General features: G+C 45.4%; 1 protein-coding gene across 1 annotated transcript; it reads left to right on the forward strand.

Annotated features, from left to right (window-relative positions):
• Positions 1-9,444: 9,444 nt before the first annotated feature.
• On the forward strand, positions 9,445-10,401 carry LOC107528547 (ribose-phosphate pyrophosphokinase 1). Its single transcript, XM_016201647.2, has one exon. It carries the CDS (start codon positions 9,445-9,447, stop codon positions 10,399-10,401), a length of 957 nt encoding a protein of 318 aa, XP_016057133.1.
• Positions 10,402-16,046: the final 5,645 nt, after the last annotated feature.

Below are 16,046 nucleotides of genomic sequence, written 5' to 3' on the forward strand. Positions count from 1 at the left end.
CCCTTCAGTGCTTGGTGGGCGCTCTAACCCCTGAGCCACACTGGCCAGGGCCTGGTGCTTGTCTTAATAGTAAACCTTTATCTCATCCAACAGTTAAGAGCCCACAAGGGGAAAAGATGCTTGCCTATGGACTGAGGCTTTCTTCTCTAAACCAGAATTCATTCATTCATTCTCCCCAACCCAAACCAGACAGTGTGCTTTAAAACAGGAAGGAAGAATAGTCATTTGTAGATCTAGGGTGAGTTCACTGGTCAAGGGGGCATCCTTGTCTCTAAAAGATTCTTAGGGTGTTACATATGCCGCACCAAGGCCTTAAGACCCACTGCCAGCTCCCACGTGAAGAAGGAAAAAGAACATTCCTTGCCTGCTCACTGTCATCCACTATTAACCCTCTCCTCCAACTGCAGAGAGACGAGATGGTCATCACACGAAATGCCCTCCGCTTCCTGTCAACTCGCTCTCTATTCTATGCACATTGCCGCTGAGTTAAGCCCTCCTCCGCCTGCTTGGGGACAGTGTCAGTTATTTATTCTGTGCGTCCTTCCAGGTCTACTTTCTACCCCTCCCCTTGCTTTCGCCGGGAGAGGCCGGCCTCTGGGGATGCACTGCCCCCAGCATACCTGGTGGCTGGTTTCTTCTTCTTGGTTTCAGTCAGTGGGAGGCACTGGCACAGACTCAAGGGCAGGAGAAGAGACAGGCTGGGGTATTTCTTTTCCCCGCTCTCTTCTTGCTTGGTTGCACTTCTGTGGAACTGCAGTCACAGCCCCCAAGTTCACTGGGCTCTGGCAATATTGTCTCGCCAACCTTCCGCCCTTTCAGGCCTAGGGATGTAAGGGGTCACGATGGCCTTCACTGTTGCAGCATTTGTCACTGTGGACTTCTCCCTCCTTCCTGGCTTCGTGATTTTCCTTCTTCTTCTCATACTGCTCCGTCTTGCTGTCTTCATGAACTCTCTTTTCTGCCTTTATCCCTTAGACAATAATGTTATTCTGGGTTCTGACTTTGGCTCATCTCCCAGACAGTTATCGAAATTCTACCTATTATTTTATTCTATCCCCATTGAGCTACTTGCATGTCCCCAAGTATGCCCTGCTTCCCCAAACCCCAGTGCCTTTGGGCATGCTGATCCCTAAGTACTCTCTTTACCTGGCTGTTGGTTGGAAAAGATTTCGCTTAAGCCTCACCTCCTCTGTGACCCTTCTCTGACATGTGCTCCGAGGTCTATGTCCCTTGGGTATTTTCTTATAGTACCTAACACTCACCTTTATCATTGCAAGTATTACCCTATGTTTAGAGTTGCCAGATAAAATACTGGATGCACATTTACATCTTAATTTCAAACAAACAAATACTGTTTTTAGTATAACTATGACCCAACTATTGCATGAGATATACTTACACTAAAAAATTATTCATTGCTTATTGGAAATTTAAACTTAGTTGGCTCTTCTGTATTTTTATTTGCTAACTCTGGCAACTGTACCTATTAAAATAATTGACATGTTTGTTTCTTTAGACCATGAACTCCTTGAGGGGAGGCACCATGTCCTTTGACTCTGTGTTCTGATGCCTCATACATGGCATGCATTCCAAGAATGTATGGAGTGATAAACCCTTCAAGTTCTGGGAGCACTCTCCTGCCTCATCTGAAAGGACCTTTCCTGCTCTAAAGATCAGTTTGTTTATTTGCTGATCACTTTTCTAACCTCTCCTAAAGTTGTATCATGATTAGCTCTTCACTTTATGCTGTTTGGTTCCTTAGAATGTAACCAGATGGGAAAGTTCCCAGATTTTGACAAAAGACTGTCTAATCTTCATTTGTATTCCCTGGGCCAGTCGTCCTTGCTGATTTGAATGATTAGGTGGTGATTTTTGTTGTTATTGTTGGCCATTAGTGGATATTACTAGCAAATATGCTAGTAGACTAAATATGTTTAACAGAGAGTCAAATTCCATAGCTTGGGAACCAAGCTCAGCTTACCACATGTGTATTAATGCCTGATCTCACAGCATTAAATAAAGTGAATGTTTAATTTTTACAGTGTAATTAATTAATGCACTGGCATATCCCTACCCAACCCTCACTTAGGTTCTTAGACATATAAATATATATGTTAATGAACTCATCACTAAGAGGAATTGTATGACCCATTAAGCTAAAAGTTGTTGCTCTGAAAATTGTGCTTGCCAAAGAAAGGGGCCTCCAAGTGATCTTTAGGCCCAGGTAGTAAATCAGCTGCCCTGAGACGGAAGGCCAACACAGGATATGGGGTGTCAGAATTGGTTAGTTCTGGTGGAGAGGAAGGTAAGGAAAGCAGGAGGCTCAGAGAAGAGGCAGAGATGTCCATCTTATCATCAGACAAAAAGTCTAAGTGCAGGACTAGCGCATCCCTGTCCAATCCAGTAGCCACTAGCCATGGGGGACTATTCAAGTTCAAATTAGTTAAAAAATAAAATTTAAATAATTTGCATAAAAATAAAAACTAAATTTAAAAATTTAAGTAAATGTAAAGTCTAGTTTCTCAGTCCCATTAGCCGTCTTCAGCTGCTCAAACACCACATGAGACTAGTGGCTACCATATCAGACAGCACAGATGTAGAATATTTCCATCATCGCAGAAGTTCTTTTGCCAAGAAGCTGAGGCTCTTGGCCTGGGGAAATGGAAACCTAGAGGGATGGGGCTACCATGTTCAAGTATTGCAAGGGCTGCCAAGAGAAAGAAAATAAGTAGCAAGTTTCATGTTACTGAAGGATCAAAGAGAGGCCTGGTGCATACTTTACAAGCAGCTAGAGAGATTTGAAAACATAAATCAGATCTTATCGCCCCACCCTTTCCTTCAATCAACGAATATTTATGGAGGTTCTGCCAAGTGCCGGCAGGCAGTGTTCCAGGTCTGGGAACACTGGAATCAACAAGGTTGGCAGTCTGTGCCATCCTGGATCTTCCCATTGCGTTTAAGAGGGAACAGGCCCCTGCCAGCCCCCTACCCTTCTACAACATTCCTGCCTCCCCAACCTCTCCTCTTCTCCTCTAAGATGCCAGTTTCTTTCTTCCCTCTGCATACACTTTTCTCTCTTCTTGCTTCCTGCATACACACACACACACATATATATACATACACACACACACACACACACATATATATATATATGTAGCATTGCTGTTTACTTGCTGTGTGATCTTGGGCCGAGCTACTTAATCTTTCTGTTCCTTAGTTTTTACAATTGCCTAATCTGAAATAATTATAATAATATGCCAAAAAAAAAAAACTGTAAAAAATGTACATTGCCTAAAACAGTGACTGGATATATTTAGGTACAGAGGAAATTTAGTGCCCTTTCCCTTCAAGAAACTAAATAACTGAATCTTATACCGGCACACTCATTTTACTGCTCTTTGCTTTATTGTGTTTCACAGGTGTTGCATTTTTTTTGACAAATCGAATGCAAGACCCTCCACCAGCAAAAGTATTATGACTTGCTTTATTGCTAAAATCACTTTACTATGGTGGGCTGGAACCAAACCGGCAATATCTCTGAGGTAAGCCTGTGCCTGATTTCCTCTTAGATGCCAGCAAAGGACATGCAAACCAATAACGACAACAGCAATGATAATGATAGTTAGCTTTATTGAGAACTTACCATATGTCTGGTACTGTGTTAAATATTTTCCATGCCTTATTTAAAAATGATACTAAAAACAGCCGGATGGGGTAGATACTATTATTATCTCCACTTATCTACAGAAGACAGAGGAACATAGAGAGATTTAGTAATGTAACTATGTTGGCTTTGCCCTGTGTCAGCCTGGCGAGGCTAAAGTCCATTTTCCAGAATTTGCTTTCCAACATGATTCCAGTTACCATGAGTACAAAAGAGCCTTGAGAGCTTTGGAGGGTGGAAGGAAAGCTGTGGTCATTTTGTGGCTGATGAGCCGGCTCACCTCCCTGGTGTGAGCCAGCAGCGGGCAGCAGATGCGCCACCGTCGCAGCTCCTCTGAGCCCTGGGCCAGTGTGTGCCCACCTCCCTGAGGCAGAAGGATATCGACGACAGGTAAGAGGCCGCGGGCACCGACGCGGATTTCAGTCTGTTCTCGTGGGCTTCCAGACTGTGATTGTGGGTCCCAGCCTGCTCTTGATACATATAGCAGGTTATCGAGAAACGACGTTTCATTATAACATTGATGAGATGCCCTAGGAATTGAACTCTTGCTTATATAAGTTAGCCTATAGTTAAATAGTTTCATTATATGTCATTTCGCTGAAAGTCACAGAACTTATGGATGATGTTAAGTGAGGACTTGCTGCATAGGATATATATGTAATGTATACATATGATATATATACACACACAGGGTGGGGCAAAAGTCGGTTTACAGCTGTGTGAAAGATAGTTTATTCTTGTATTATTATTTATTAATTATTGTATTATTTTCCATATGAATAACTGTAAACCTACTTCTGCCCCACCCTGTAAATAATACCACCTATTGGTCCTACTTCTCTGCTTGAATCCTGAAACACAGTTCATAAATGCCAGAGGCTTGGAACTCAGTCTGACTCTAGACCCTATGGTCACAACCACTATTCTGTACTGACTCAGAACCATCCTCTGAAGAAAGTCTTGAGATTTCAAAGGTTGACAAGACTAGTCTGTGTTTTAAATTTCAGGTCTGGAGCCCTCTTCTGCCTTGAAGCACTGCAGGGATCAAGAGATCATTATACTCAAAAACCAAACTGACACCCAGAGGGCACTAGCACAGTACTCACTAAAAGGAAGCCATCATTATTGTTGCCACTGTATTATGATCCTTATGAAAAATATCCCAAGCCTTGGCCAGTGTGGTTCAGTGGTAGAACATCAGCCCTTGGACCAAAGGGTCACGGATTGGATTGCCGGTCAAGGGCATGTACCTGGGTTGCAGGTTTGTTCCCCAGCCCTGGTTGGGGCACTTGGGGGAAGCCGCCAATTGATGTGTCTCTCTCAAATCGATGTTTCGCTCTCTCTCCTTCCCTTCTGCTCTCTCTAAAAACAAAAATCAATGGAAGAAATATACTCAGGTGAAGATTAACAAAAAAAACAAAAAAAAGGAAAAGTACACCAAGATCCAATCCCGAATACTATAGCTTAATGGCAAAGCTCCTTCCTATGAGCTTTCTTTCCATTGCTCATAGTTCTCAAACCACTGGTGCTATATGGAGCATGGGTCTACTTCTCCTGCCTCCAGAGCCCTGGAAGACATTATTGATTAAGAGCACAAATTTTTCCCATACCATCCAAAGTTGGTCTCAGAATCCTTTGTCTAATTGGCCAAAAATGCATTTTTTGGTGTGCCGCAGAATTTTAGTGATTAGTTTGTATGTGCTGTGAGATGAAAAATGTTGAGAATCACTGGGTTAGAGTAAAGAAGGCCAACGTTTGGAGTAATTCTGGCTCTGGGCAGGCAGGTGATCTGCGAAGGGACTAAAGAGCAAGGAGACAAAGGGTCGATATAGGAACTTAGGGGGCAAGGGGGCAATCAGGGTAGCCTGGGAGCCTTTGTCACCCGGAAAATGGCAGCAACAATGAGAGTGACTAGAGGCTGTATCCCCTAGGCTCATGAATTTAGTTTCCTAGATGTTTCCTGTGAAGGAGTAGGACTGAGTAGAGCTGAGCTTGCAGGGAAAGATTCCTGTAGGTAAAGGGAGGCTGTGGACAGTGGCCATCCTGAATGCCGCTGAGAGCCTGCCCCTGCAGACACCTAGTCATCAGTGGATAGTGAATGAATGTTTGTTGAATGAATGGTGCATAACTAACCAGGCCAAGGGAAAGGAATAAAGCAGAGGTACTTACTTTGAGTAAAAATATGGTGTAAAAACATTCCTGAAGCCCTGGCCAGGTAGCTCAGTTGGTTAGAACATTGTCCCAATACGACAAGGTTGCGGGTTCGATCCCTGGTCAGGACACGTACAAGAATCAACCAATGAATGCATAAATAAGTGGATCAACAAATCAGTGTTTCTCTCTCTCTCTCTAAAAATCAATAAATAAAAGTTTAAAAAATATATTCCTGGATAACCACTAAACCTGCCCTTGGCAGCAAATTTTAGACATTTGGGGAAAGGCACCAAAGTTAGGGTGAAAGGAAAAGAGTGTCACTTTTAGTGAAAAGTAATTACCAAAATCTAACATGTTCGCTCAAGGCCTCTTCTGGCTTTTAAATGGAAGCTTACTTTATATGAAAACAGAGATGTCCTCCTCTGGCATGACAGAAAGCAAACTGCTTCAAAAACATGTGAATGGTGTTTGGCAAAACCATAACATTCCTCATAGGTAGCTGAGTGTTCGTGTGTTTCCATTCTTACTACTTATTTTGCTTTCTCTTATTTCTCAGGAGTTAAGAGCTTCTTAATATACACAGTTAGAATATGTTTCATAGGATTTCTCACATTCAGAGGGACCGTGGTTACTGAAGGGATTTCTGTCTTCCTCGATTCAGAAAGACAGCATTGCCTGTAAGGTCACTGTCCTCTGTTTTCCCGGGGGCTAAAAGGAGGCACAGGACTGTGTAAACTAATTAACTGCAAGGCTAACAGACATACCAGCAGCCCCAGTGTATGATCACGTGTAACTTCTGCCCCTTTCTCAAAAAACCAAGCGCTAGGATGACTCGAGGTTGCTTTGGACAAATAAAGCCTGCTTTGTTTTCTTCCTCCCTCATTTCCATTTTCAACAGCGGGTTGTTCACAAATCACATTTATTTCTGCCACCATTCAAGATATTTTGCTATCGATTATGTGCAGTAAATGGCATAAAGCATGAAGGGAGTGGGGTCTGTTGTGGTTCCTGCTATTCACATATTGCCTCTTAATCTAATTACCAAGGTAGGGGCTCCAGAAATGGAGCTGCCCACATAGAAAAGCCTTCCCCCCACCTGGTGGATTGTTTAGCCAGGCTTTATAAATGGGCAGAGTTTGGGGGTGGGAGGGGACAGGGGAGAAATGAACTCCTTTTTTAAAGTTTCTATGCAGAGCAATGGAAAGAATTTAGTGGTTGTCAACATGAGTTTAGTACAAAGGTATGGTTTAAAGTGTAGGTTCATTTAGACTGAGCCCCAGGTCACGCAAGCCCAGGAAACCTGTGCTATTTGTTTTTTGTGTGTTTTAAAAAGAACTCATGAGATGTAAGGGAGGGAGCCCAGCGAAGGGGATGGGGGAGCGTCCCAAGGGGACGGCGTCTATTAAAGGGTAGATACTTCAGGGGTGTTATTTCCAGGGGCTCTTAGTGACCGATTGTGTGAAAGGGCAGCTTTGAATGAACAGCCCCAGCCAGGCCTGATTTTGAACTGTGTTTCGGTCCTTGATTCCTACAAACAAAATAAAATACCTTGTCGAATAGAGCCCATTGAGGGAGGATGATGGGTTAAGAGTGGGGTACGAGGTGGCAGCGTGGGTGCTTGTTTATCAAGGAGGAGTTGTCTGTTGTTCCTGGAGCCCGTGAAAGGAAAGACGCCAGAATCTGATGGCTGGGGTAGCATTGATGTGAGGTAACGGGGTAATCGGATTGAAAGGGAGCCATAGTATTTATGTCAGTTCACATTTCGTCAAAGGAATAATATGAGGTGCTACCTAGCTGAGGCTTTGGCCTAGGGGTTCAGTCCACAAGCATCCAGGCCTCATTGGATTCAATATAAATTAATTCTCACAGGAGCATTGCCTGATTAATCTATTTGCATAATAGTAGAAAAACTACAGAGTGGTTACTTTTTTTTTTTTTTTCTTCTGTAGGGATTTGGACAAGAAAAGATTTAAATTCATTTGGAAGAAGAGTGTGAGAAGTCAGAGCAGCAAAGCCCCACCCCCCCCTGGGGCTCCCAGTGCTGTTTTCTGGAGTGAGAAGGGTTGGAGTTGAGCTAAGACCCGTTTAACTCTTCCCGGGAAAGATCACGGTCTTCTTTCCCGGTGTTTGCTGTAGGGAGCTTAGTTCGTGGCCCAGACGGGAGTATGGGGTTCAGAGGAGGAGGCAGCCTGCCCCGAGTGAAACAACCCCCTTGGTTCAGGTTCTGGTCAAAGGACATCATCGTTTCAGAAAATAGATCGGCTCAGTTCTGATTTACTCAGGTTCACTGGTGTTTCTGAAAAGAATTTCAGGTCTGTTTGCTATTCCATAGAGAAACAAAGTAATTTGGTTTATAGAAGTCTTGCTGTTCCTTCTTCATGACCTGTGTTGACCGAGCAGACTTACTTAATAAGCACCTGCTGCTGAGCCCAGTTTGGTGTGTGATGGTGGGTGTGCTGGCGGGATCAGTGTTATTTTAAGAAAGCACATTATAAAAACAGAAACAGAATGGAAGAAAGGGGGCTAAGAGTTCATGAATTTCAGATAGTCCATCTCAAAGCTATTTTTCCTGCAGAAATTTCACTAATGGAAAGGACATTTTAAATATTGCTGTAAACATACTTAGCAAATCCAGCTTTGATTACTTCGGGTTTGAGCAAGAATAAAGCGCTTTCTTTTCATAGTGCTATAGACACTATTTTCGGTACTTCGTACTCATTACCTTTACTCCCCCAGCATCCGCTGTTGTGATAAATAAAGCGCCAACGCCGTTCAAACGAAGCTGCCGCGTTGGCTCGAAATGCTTCCCTTTCTCCAAGTTCCAGGTGGGGATACGTTAAAGCAGTAGCAGAGCAAACCCTATTTTCTAATTGGTTGGATGGTTAATTCAAAATTTGATCATGAAAACGCCCTGCTGTAAAAGAAATGCCTGTGGAAGGTGCTCCACAAATGCTACGTTCACTTTCCCTTCAGTTGGGTACATCCAAGATGCGGATTGGAAAACGCGCCCCCTGCTGGGAGCCCTGCGCGCCCCCTGCAGAGAGCCCGCACCCCCTGGGTGGAGCCGCGTGCCCCTTGCTGGGAGCCACGCGCCCCCCTGCGGGGAGCCACGCGCCCCCTTCGGAGAGCCCGCGCCCCCTGCTGGGAGCCACGCACCCCCCTGCGGAGAGCCGCGCGCCCCCTGCGGAGAGCCCGCGCCCCCTGCTGGGAGCCACGCGCCCCCCTGCGGAGAGCCGCGCGCCCCCTGCGGAGAGCCCGCGCCCCCTGCTGGGAGCCACGCGCCCCCCTGCGGAGAGCCGCGCGCCCCCTGCGGAGAGCCCGCGCCCCCTGCTGGGAGCCACGCGCCCCCCTGCGGAGAGCCGCGCGCCCCCTGCGGAGAGCCCGCGCCCCCTGCTGGGAGCCACGCGCCCCCCTGCGGAGAGCCGCGCGCCCCCTGCGGAGAGCCCGCGCCCCCTGCTGGGAGCCACGCGCCCCCCTGCGGAGAGCCGCGCGCCCCGCGGAACGTTAGACGGCGGAGCAGCGACGCAACGCGCAGCTTTCAGTGCTGAGTCTCCGGGCTGACTTCGGTTCCCGTTTGGCCGCAGCAGCCGTCCCTGAGCAAAGAGAGCCTAGGGTAGTTGGCCAAGATGCCGAATATCAAAATTTTCAGCGGCAGCTCCCACCAGGACTTGTCCCAGAAAATTGCTGACCGCCTGGGCCTGGAGCTAGGCAAGGTGGTGACTAAGAAATTCAGCAATCAGGAGACCTGTGTTGAAATTGGCGAAAGTGTCCGTGGAGAGGAAGTCTACATCGTTCAGAGTGGCTGTGGCGAAATTAATGACAGCCTGATGGAGCTTCTGATCATGATCAACGCCTGTAAGATCGCTTCTGCCAGCCGCGTCACTGCAGTCATCCCCTGCTTCCCTTACGCCCGGCAGGACAAGAAGGACAAGAGCCGGGCTCCGATCTCAGCCAAGCTGGTTGCAAATATGCTCTCCGTAGCAGGTGCAGATCATATCATCACCATGGACCTTCATGCTTCTCAGATTCAGGGCTTTTTTGATATCCCTGTGGACAACTTGTACGCAGAGCCAGCTGTCCTGCGGTGGATAAGGGAGAATATCTCGGAATGGAGGAACTGCACCATAGTCTCACCCGATGCTGGGGGAGCTAAGAGGGTGACCTCCATTGCAGACCGCTTGAATGTTGACTTTGCCTTGATTCACAAAGAACGCAAGAAGGCCAACGAAGTGGACCGCATGGTGCTGGTAGGAGACGTGAAGGATCGAGTGGCCATCCTAGTGGATGACATGGCTGACACTTGTGGCACAATCTGCCATGCAGCTGACAAACTTCTCTCAGCTGGAGCCACCAGAGTTTATGCTATCTTGACTCATGGAATCTTTTCTGGCCCGGCCATTTCTTGCATTAACAATGCATGCTTTGAAGCAGTAGTGGTCACCAATACCATACCTCAGGAAGATAAGATGAAGCATTGCTCCAAAATACAGGTGATCGACATCTCCATGATCCTTGCAGAAGCCATCAGGAGAACTCACAATGGAGAATCTGTTTCCTACCTGTTCAGCCATGTCCCTTTATAATAAAATAACTTCTGAGGCTTTTAAAAAAAATAAACGGAACCCCTTCCCTTGTTTTCCCTTTGTGTTCAATGAAAAATTCAGCAGAAGCCTCAGCTTGCTCCAGTAGCTTTCTACATCCCATGCCAGGTATATTAACGTTTCTCCAAAATTAGGGAAAGACAGATTGAGACTAGCTGCTCGGATTTCCTACCTGCCTTTTCTCATTCTGGCTGCTTTGATAGTGTGGGCCTTGCAACTTGAACTATATAGCTCAGCTTCTGGAAGAGTTCAGATTTTGAAGGGTGTTGTGTGGGGGCGTTTGAATGTGATTGGGGAAGCTCAGACTACTTTTCATGTGAATGCTTCTGGGATTCCTAGGTTCAGAACTACTAGCAACAAGGCCAACCCCCAAATTAAAAATAAATAAAAAGTAAATAAAAAGAACAAAGCCAACTCAATTCTGCCCCCACCCTAACATGTAACAAGTTCTCTAAGGTCTATACTAAATGACAGCAGGAGCCCTAGGCAGCCCAGAATCCAGCTCTGGTTGCTCACTCCCTGCAAGGCAGGCAGCTCAGATGGGGGCCTGAGGGGAGGCCGCGCACAGTGCACTGGATGCTTCTGGGAGGAAAAGAGCCTGATCCCTCACCCTCTGCTGGGAAACTGTTGCTTAGTCTCTTTTGTATCTGTTCCTTTTCCATTTGGTTTGACCTTTAATCATCTTGACCTTTTCCTGGCCAAATACCTTCTTGGACCCAAATGATCATTGTACCATAGTCTTCTGGAAAGCAAACCTCACTTTTTGTTGTATGATCTTTAACATTTACATGAGATTATTTTGCTGTAGCTTAATCTTCCTTAGCCCGTTACCACTGTGGTAGAAGTTTCTAGGTGGTGGTGTAGTGCCTTTTGATTAATTTTAGTATTTAATTTTCATCTTATTTCCTTGGATCTGTTTGGCCTCTCAAGTGACCTGAGGTTTCTGTTTAAATGATTGGTGTTACTAGCTCTTATAGAGGAAACTAATAAAGTATCTGTGTGTGATCATGGGTCTAAAGATAAAAAATTTTTAAAAAGAAAGAAAGAAAGAAAATGCCCTGTTACTTAGGAATATCAAGGAATAGGAGCCGAGTACAGTAGAGAGGGAAAAGCCTGCTCTATGCAATTCAGCTGCCTTGGGGGTTCCACCCAGTCTAGGACCCCCTTTCTTCAGAATCTGTATTCTCCCATTTCCTATGAACGAGGGTGAGCATGAATAGCTCTCTTTTTTAAAAAAAATATTTTATTTTTGTAGAGCAATTTTAGGCTCAGAACAAGATTAACAGGAAGGTACAGATAATTCCCTGCTCCCAACACATGCATAGCCTCCTCCATCATCATAATGGTACTATTTTTATTTATCTTTTTTTATGAAGGATGAACCTATATTGACATATCATGATTATCCAAAGCCCGTAGTTTATCTTGGGGTTCACTGTTGATGTTGCACGTTCTGTGGGTTTGGACAAATGTATAATGACATATATTCATCATTATAGCATCATACAGAGTACTTTCACTGCCCTAAAAGTCCTCTGTGTTCTGCCTATCACCTCACAGTGAGGATTCTGAGAAATGAGGAGTCCTGGCTCAGTGGCGTAATTTTCCGTTTCAGGGAAACATTCTGGAGTCTTTGACTTTCTCTTTATGACTGCCTTCTTATTTCCAGCCTATTCACATCTCAGTGGCTATTTTGATGGTTTCTGAGTTAAGAATCATTTCACCAACTTTTATCTCAGACGAGAAATTTTTAGTGAGATTATAATACTCATGAGTGAATGGAAGTGCCAGGTGTAGCACATCAATAATAGCTGTTTAAGATGAAAACAGCTATTGTTGCTAGTACGACTGAATTACTCTGAAACTGAGCCACTTGCTGAAATGGATCGAGGAAGTGGGTGTCCTTTCTTTTTACTCTGTAATGCTTTACTGTGCTTTGGTGAGCAAGTCTTGTCATTTGATTTGGGTTTCCATTTTTATTTTTATTATTACAAATAAACACGTGGGAAGAGATTTATGTAGAGGATCATGGTTTAACCTTTCTATTACCTGACACCACAATGAAATAGACCTGAAAGTTATAAATGATAGTGTGAATCGGGATACTTTTTACCTAGTGCCCATCCCCCCTCCAAGAGAAACTTTTTTCTCCTAGTGTCTGGGGACCCAGGAATGTGTCTTTTGTTAAGGAGAAAGAGAAAAAAATGTACTTCCAAGATACCAGTAGCCTAAACAGCTGCCAGCAGAGAACCCAGGCTGTTTTCTTTCAAAAGCCTAAATAGAACTCCTGTGGAAACAGTTCTAGCCTCTGGGCTAGAGGGCCAGCCAGAAGGCCTGTGGGAAGCCTGCTCTGTAACAAACATTTTTCTATCTGCAAATGTTTTCTGACTGTACCTCTCAGTGCTGTGACTTCTCTCTCCTTGGAGCCCTCCCATCCTACCCTCCTCACCTTACTGGTCCCTCTACAAAAACAGCAAAGAATATTGTCCTTGTACAGGGTGTATAATGGAGCTGATTATTTTAGATGTGGTGCAAATAATTTTTAACAAATTAGGAAGTAGTTGGGTAGAATTTCCCCCACTACACAGAAGGGAAAATCGAGGCTTTGAAAAGGTCCGGCCTTCCTCGTTCCACACCCTGAAGCATGCCATCCAGGCTCCAGGGGGCCTCCTTGTTCTTAGCTCAGGGCCTGGGCACCTGCCTTTTGGGGGTCTGATGCGAAGGAGCCTGCAGAATTCACGGGTAGGCTGGGAAGGATTAGCTAAGCAAAGGGCACGCGTGGAGGCAACCAATCCATGTCTCTCTCTCTCTCTCTCTCTCTCTCTCTCACTCATTGATGTTCCCCTCCCTCCCTCCCTCCCTCCCTCTCTCTCTCTAAAAATCAATAGGGAAAAAAAAGAACTGCCGGGAACTCCAGCAGCCGCCTGCCTCACTCAGCCACAGCCCCGCAGGTTTCCACAGCCAGACGTTATGGGGCTTCCCTTCCCAGCCGGGCGCTGGGCTGGGGGCTCTGGCGTGTGGCTGGGCCCCCTCTCCCCCGGGGAGGACCCCTGCCCCCAAGCCGCTCTGTGTCTCCGCCCCTCCTGCCAGTCTCCAAGCGGCCTCTTTATAACCTTATCTATAAGACTCTTCTGTTCAGCTGGATTTCAGGTGTTCTGAGTGATGGTGGTTATGTCGCATTGTAATTTTGATGTGGTTGTGGGAGGCTCCAAGAACTGCATTTACCTATGCGGCAGTCTTGACTGAAACTCCATTTATTCCAATTTTTGAGATGAGGGAGTTGAAGCTCATGAGGGTTAAGTGACTTTCCCCAAGGTAAAGCCCAAGCATCTGGATTTCTAGAATTTGTCTTCCAAGTTCCCCCAAAGTCCTGACTCTCCTTCCATGGACCTCAGAAATTGGAGGTGATACTGACCCTCTGGAAAATCCCACCTGCTGTTTAATTGAACTTGGGAGGCTTGGGGCTCCTTTCTCTTAGGGCTTGGGCTCCTTCAGATATTCAAGTGTCCTGGTTACACACTCCAAAGACAGGAAGGAGAAAATTGCAGAAGACTATAGCCTTAGGTGGCACTTAATTTGTTAAGGTATTAACCATCTGTTGTGCCATGAAGTTCTCCACTGAGGCTTGGCAGACGATACTTACACACGCACCAGAGAGACAGAGATAGGTTCAGAGAGACAAAGAAGCCATGTGGAGGTGGATCCATGCCTCTTGACCTCAGACATGGTAGAATTTTTCAAAAGGTTTATCTGCCCCCCCTCCCCCCCGACATACCCACACATACACTTGGTTCGCTATTTCTCATAAGGAGCTAAGTGGAAAATCAACTCCACGGTGACATCAGCTTTGATTATTCCTGACTAGACAAAGAATATCACAGTGATTGAGCACAGCGCATGGGACATAGTGAATGCTCAATGGGGACAGGCATAGTTCAAAGGCTCCTTGTGATAAAATCTAAACTCCCCTTCATAGGGCGTGCACAAAGCCCTTTGTGATTTGGTCTTCTCTCTGCTCATCAGTGTCTTCTGCCACATGCTTCTTGCATATCTTACACTCCAGCAACAATACGAGTATTATCACCCACCCCTCTGGCCTTCCTGTCCACCTGGGGTGTCTCCTCTCTGCTAGGATGCCTGACAAACTTCCCTTCCTTCAAATCTCAAGAAATGTCTTCTCTGAGCAGCCTTACTTGACTCTTCCAAGCCACCTCACAAAGTCAAATTTTTCATTGAAGCAATTTTATTTTTCATTCTAATTGGATGCACTAAAATTAAAGATAGAGGCCTCTTCCCTCAAATAGTTTCATTTTCTAATCCTAAATGCTGTACCTAATGCAAAAGATGCACTCAGAAAAGATTATTGAATGAATCAGTGATCTCATTCAACCCTTAAAAAACACTCCATAAAGTAGGTACCTTTGTGATCCCATTGTACACATGGAGAAACTGAGTTCAGAAAGGGTAGGGGACTTAGGTTACCATGGCTAAGCAGTGGAGCCAGGTAGCAAATCCAGGAACGCCTGCTGCCCAAATCCTTGCTCTTTCTGCCTTGCCCCAGCTATGGTGCCTCTCATTCAGTGATGGTTGGATTACAGCTGGGGAAGCAACAAGGGCGTCCTCTGTGGATGGAGAACCTGGGAGCTCTCTGCACTGCTCTCAGGAACCCCCCCCCCCCCCACTCTGTGAGTCAGCACAACTCAATGCACCTTTTAAATTAGTTGGTGTGATTAAGGATTCAATGCCCTTGGCCCCTCATGTGATTTTTCTCTTTTAAGTGAAGATATTTTCCGATCATATCATCTATTGTGTCCATGCCTTAAACTCTCCAGAATAGCTTTAGGACTTTGGCTGCGCCTAATTCTCATCAAGGTTTTTATGTTCCTGTTAAGGTCCCTGTCTCCCCTCCAAGATTAACCTGTGAGTGAAGTTCTGATTCATTTCATTCTGCATTAATGGGGGATTCTGAACTCTCTGCTTCTTTGAAACAAGCCCTACTGGGTCTGTGCACTATATGGTTGCAGAGGAAATGATCTTCTGCCACATAGCTATAGAAAGTCAAGCGGCAGAAGTAAATTAACCTACCATTTCCACAAAGGGATATGCTGAGAATTGCCAACAATATTTATGTGAGCATTGTGCTCCCAGATACACTTGGATGGCAGTGAATTGTCAGTTACTATGACAAAATGACTGAAGAAATCAATCTGCCAAGTATGAATAGCTCTCAATGGGCTTCAAGGTTCTCAGGTTAAGGGACCCGCAGAGCTGACAGAGGTGGGGTCTCATATCGATATGACCTCAATTGGAGAGCATGTAAATGAGCTGAGATGTAGGCAAAGAGGTCTGTTCCCCCTGCATACTCCTATCTCCTTAGGAAGGGCATTTTCCAATATTCACATGGAAATAAAAGACCATTTTAGAAGGCTTGTGAGTCCAACCATGTTAATGCCATTCAAATTAGGTATTTATTCCAGAAGAAGCTTGGAGGCCTCTCTGAAACACATACCTGCCGAATTCCAGAGAGGAGGCATCATGCTCACCTTTCCATAGGCCCTCTCCTGTCTCCTTACTCTCCTTTTCCCAAGCAGGTCATACTGGATTGTACAAAAAGCAATTCACTGTGG

Source organism: Miniopterus natalensis, chromosome 11 (assembly GCF_054644295.1).
Source record: "Miniopterus natalensis isolate mMinNat1 chromosome 11, mMinNat1.hap1, whole genome shotgun sequence".
NCBI classification, from domain to species: domain Eukaryota; kingdom Metazoa; phylum Chordata; class Mammalia; order Chiroptera; family Miniopteridae; genus Miniopterus; species Miniopterus natalensis.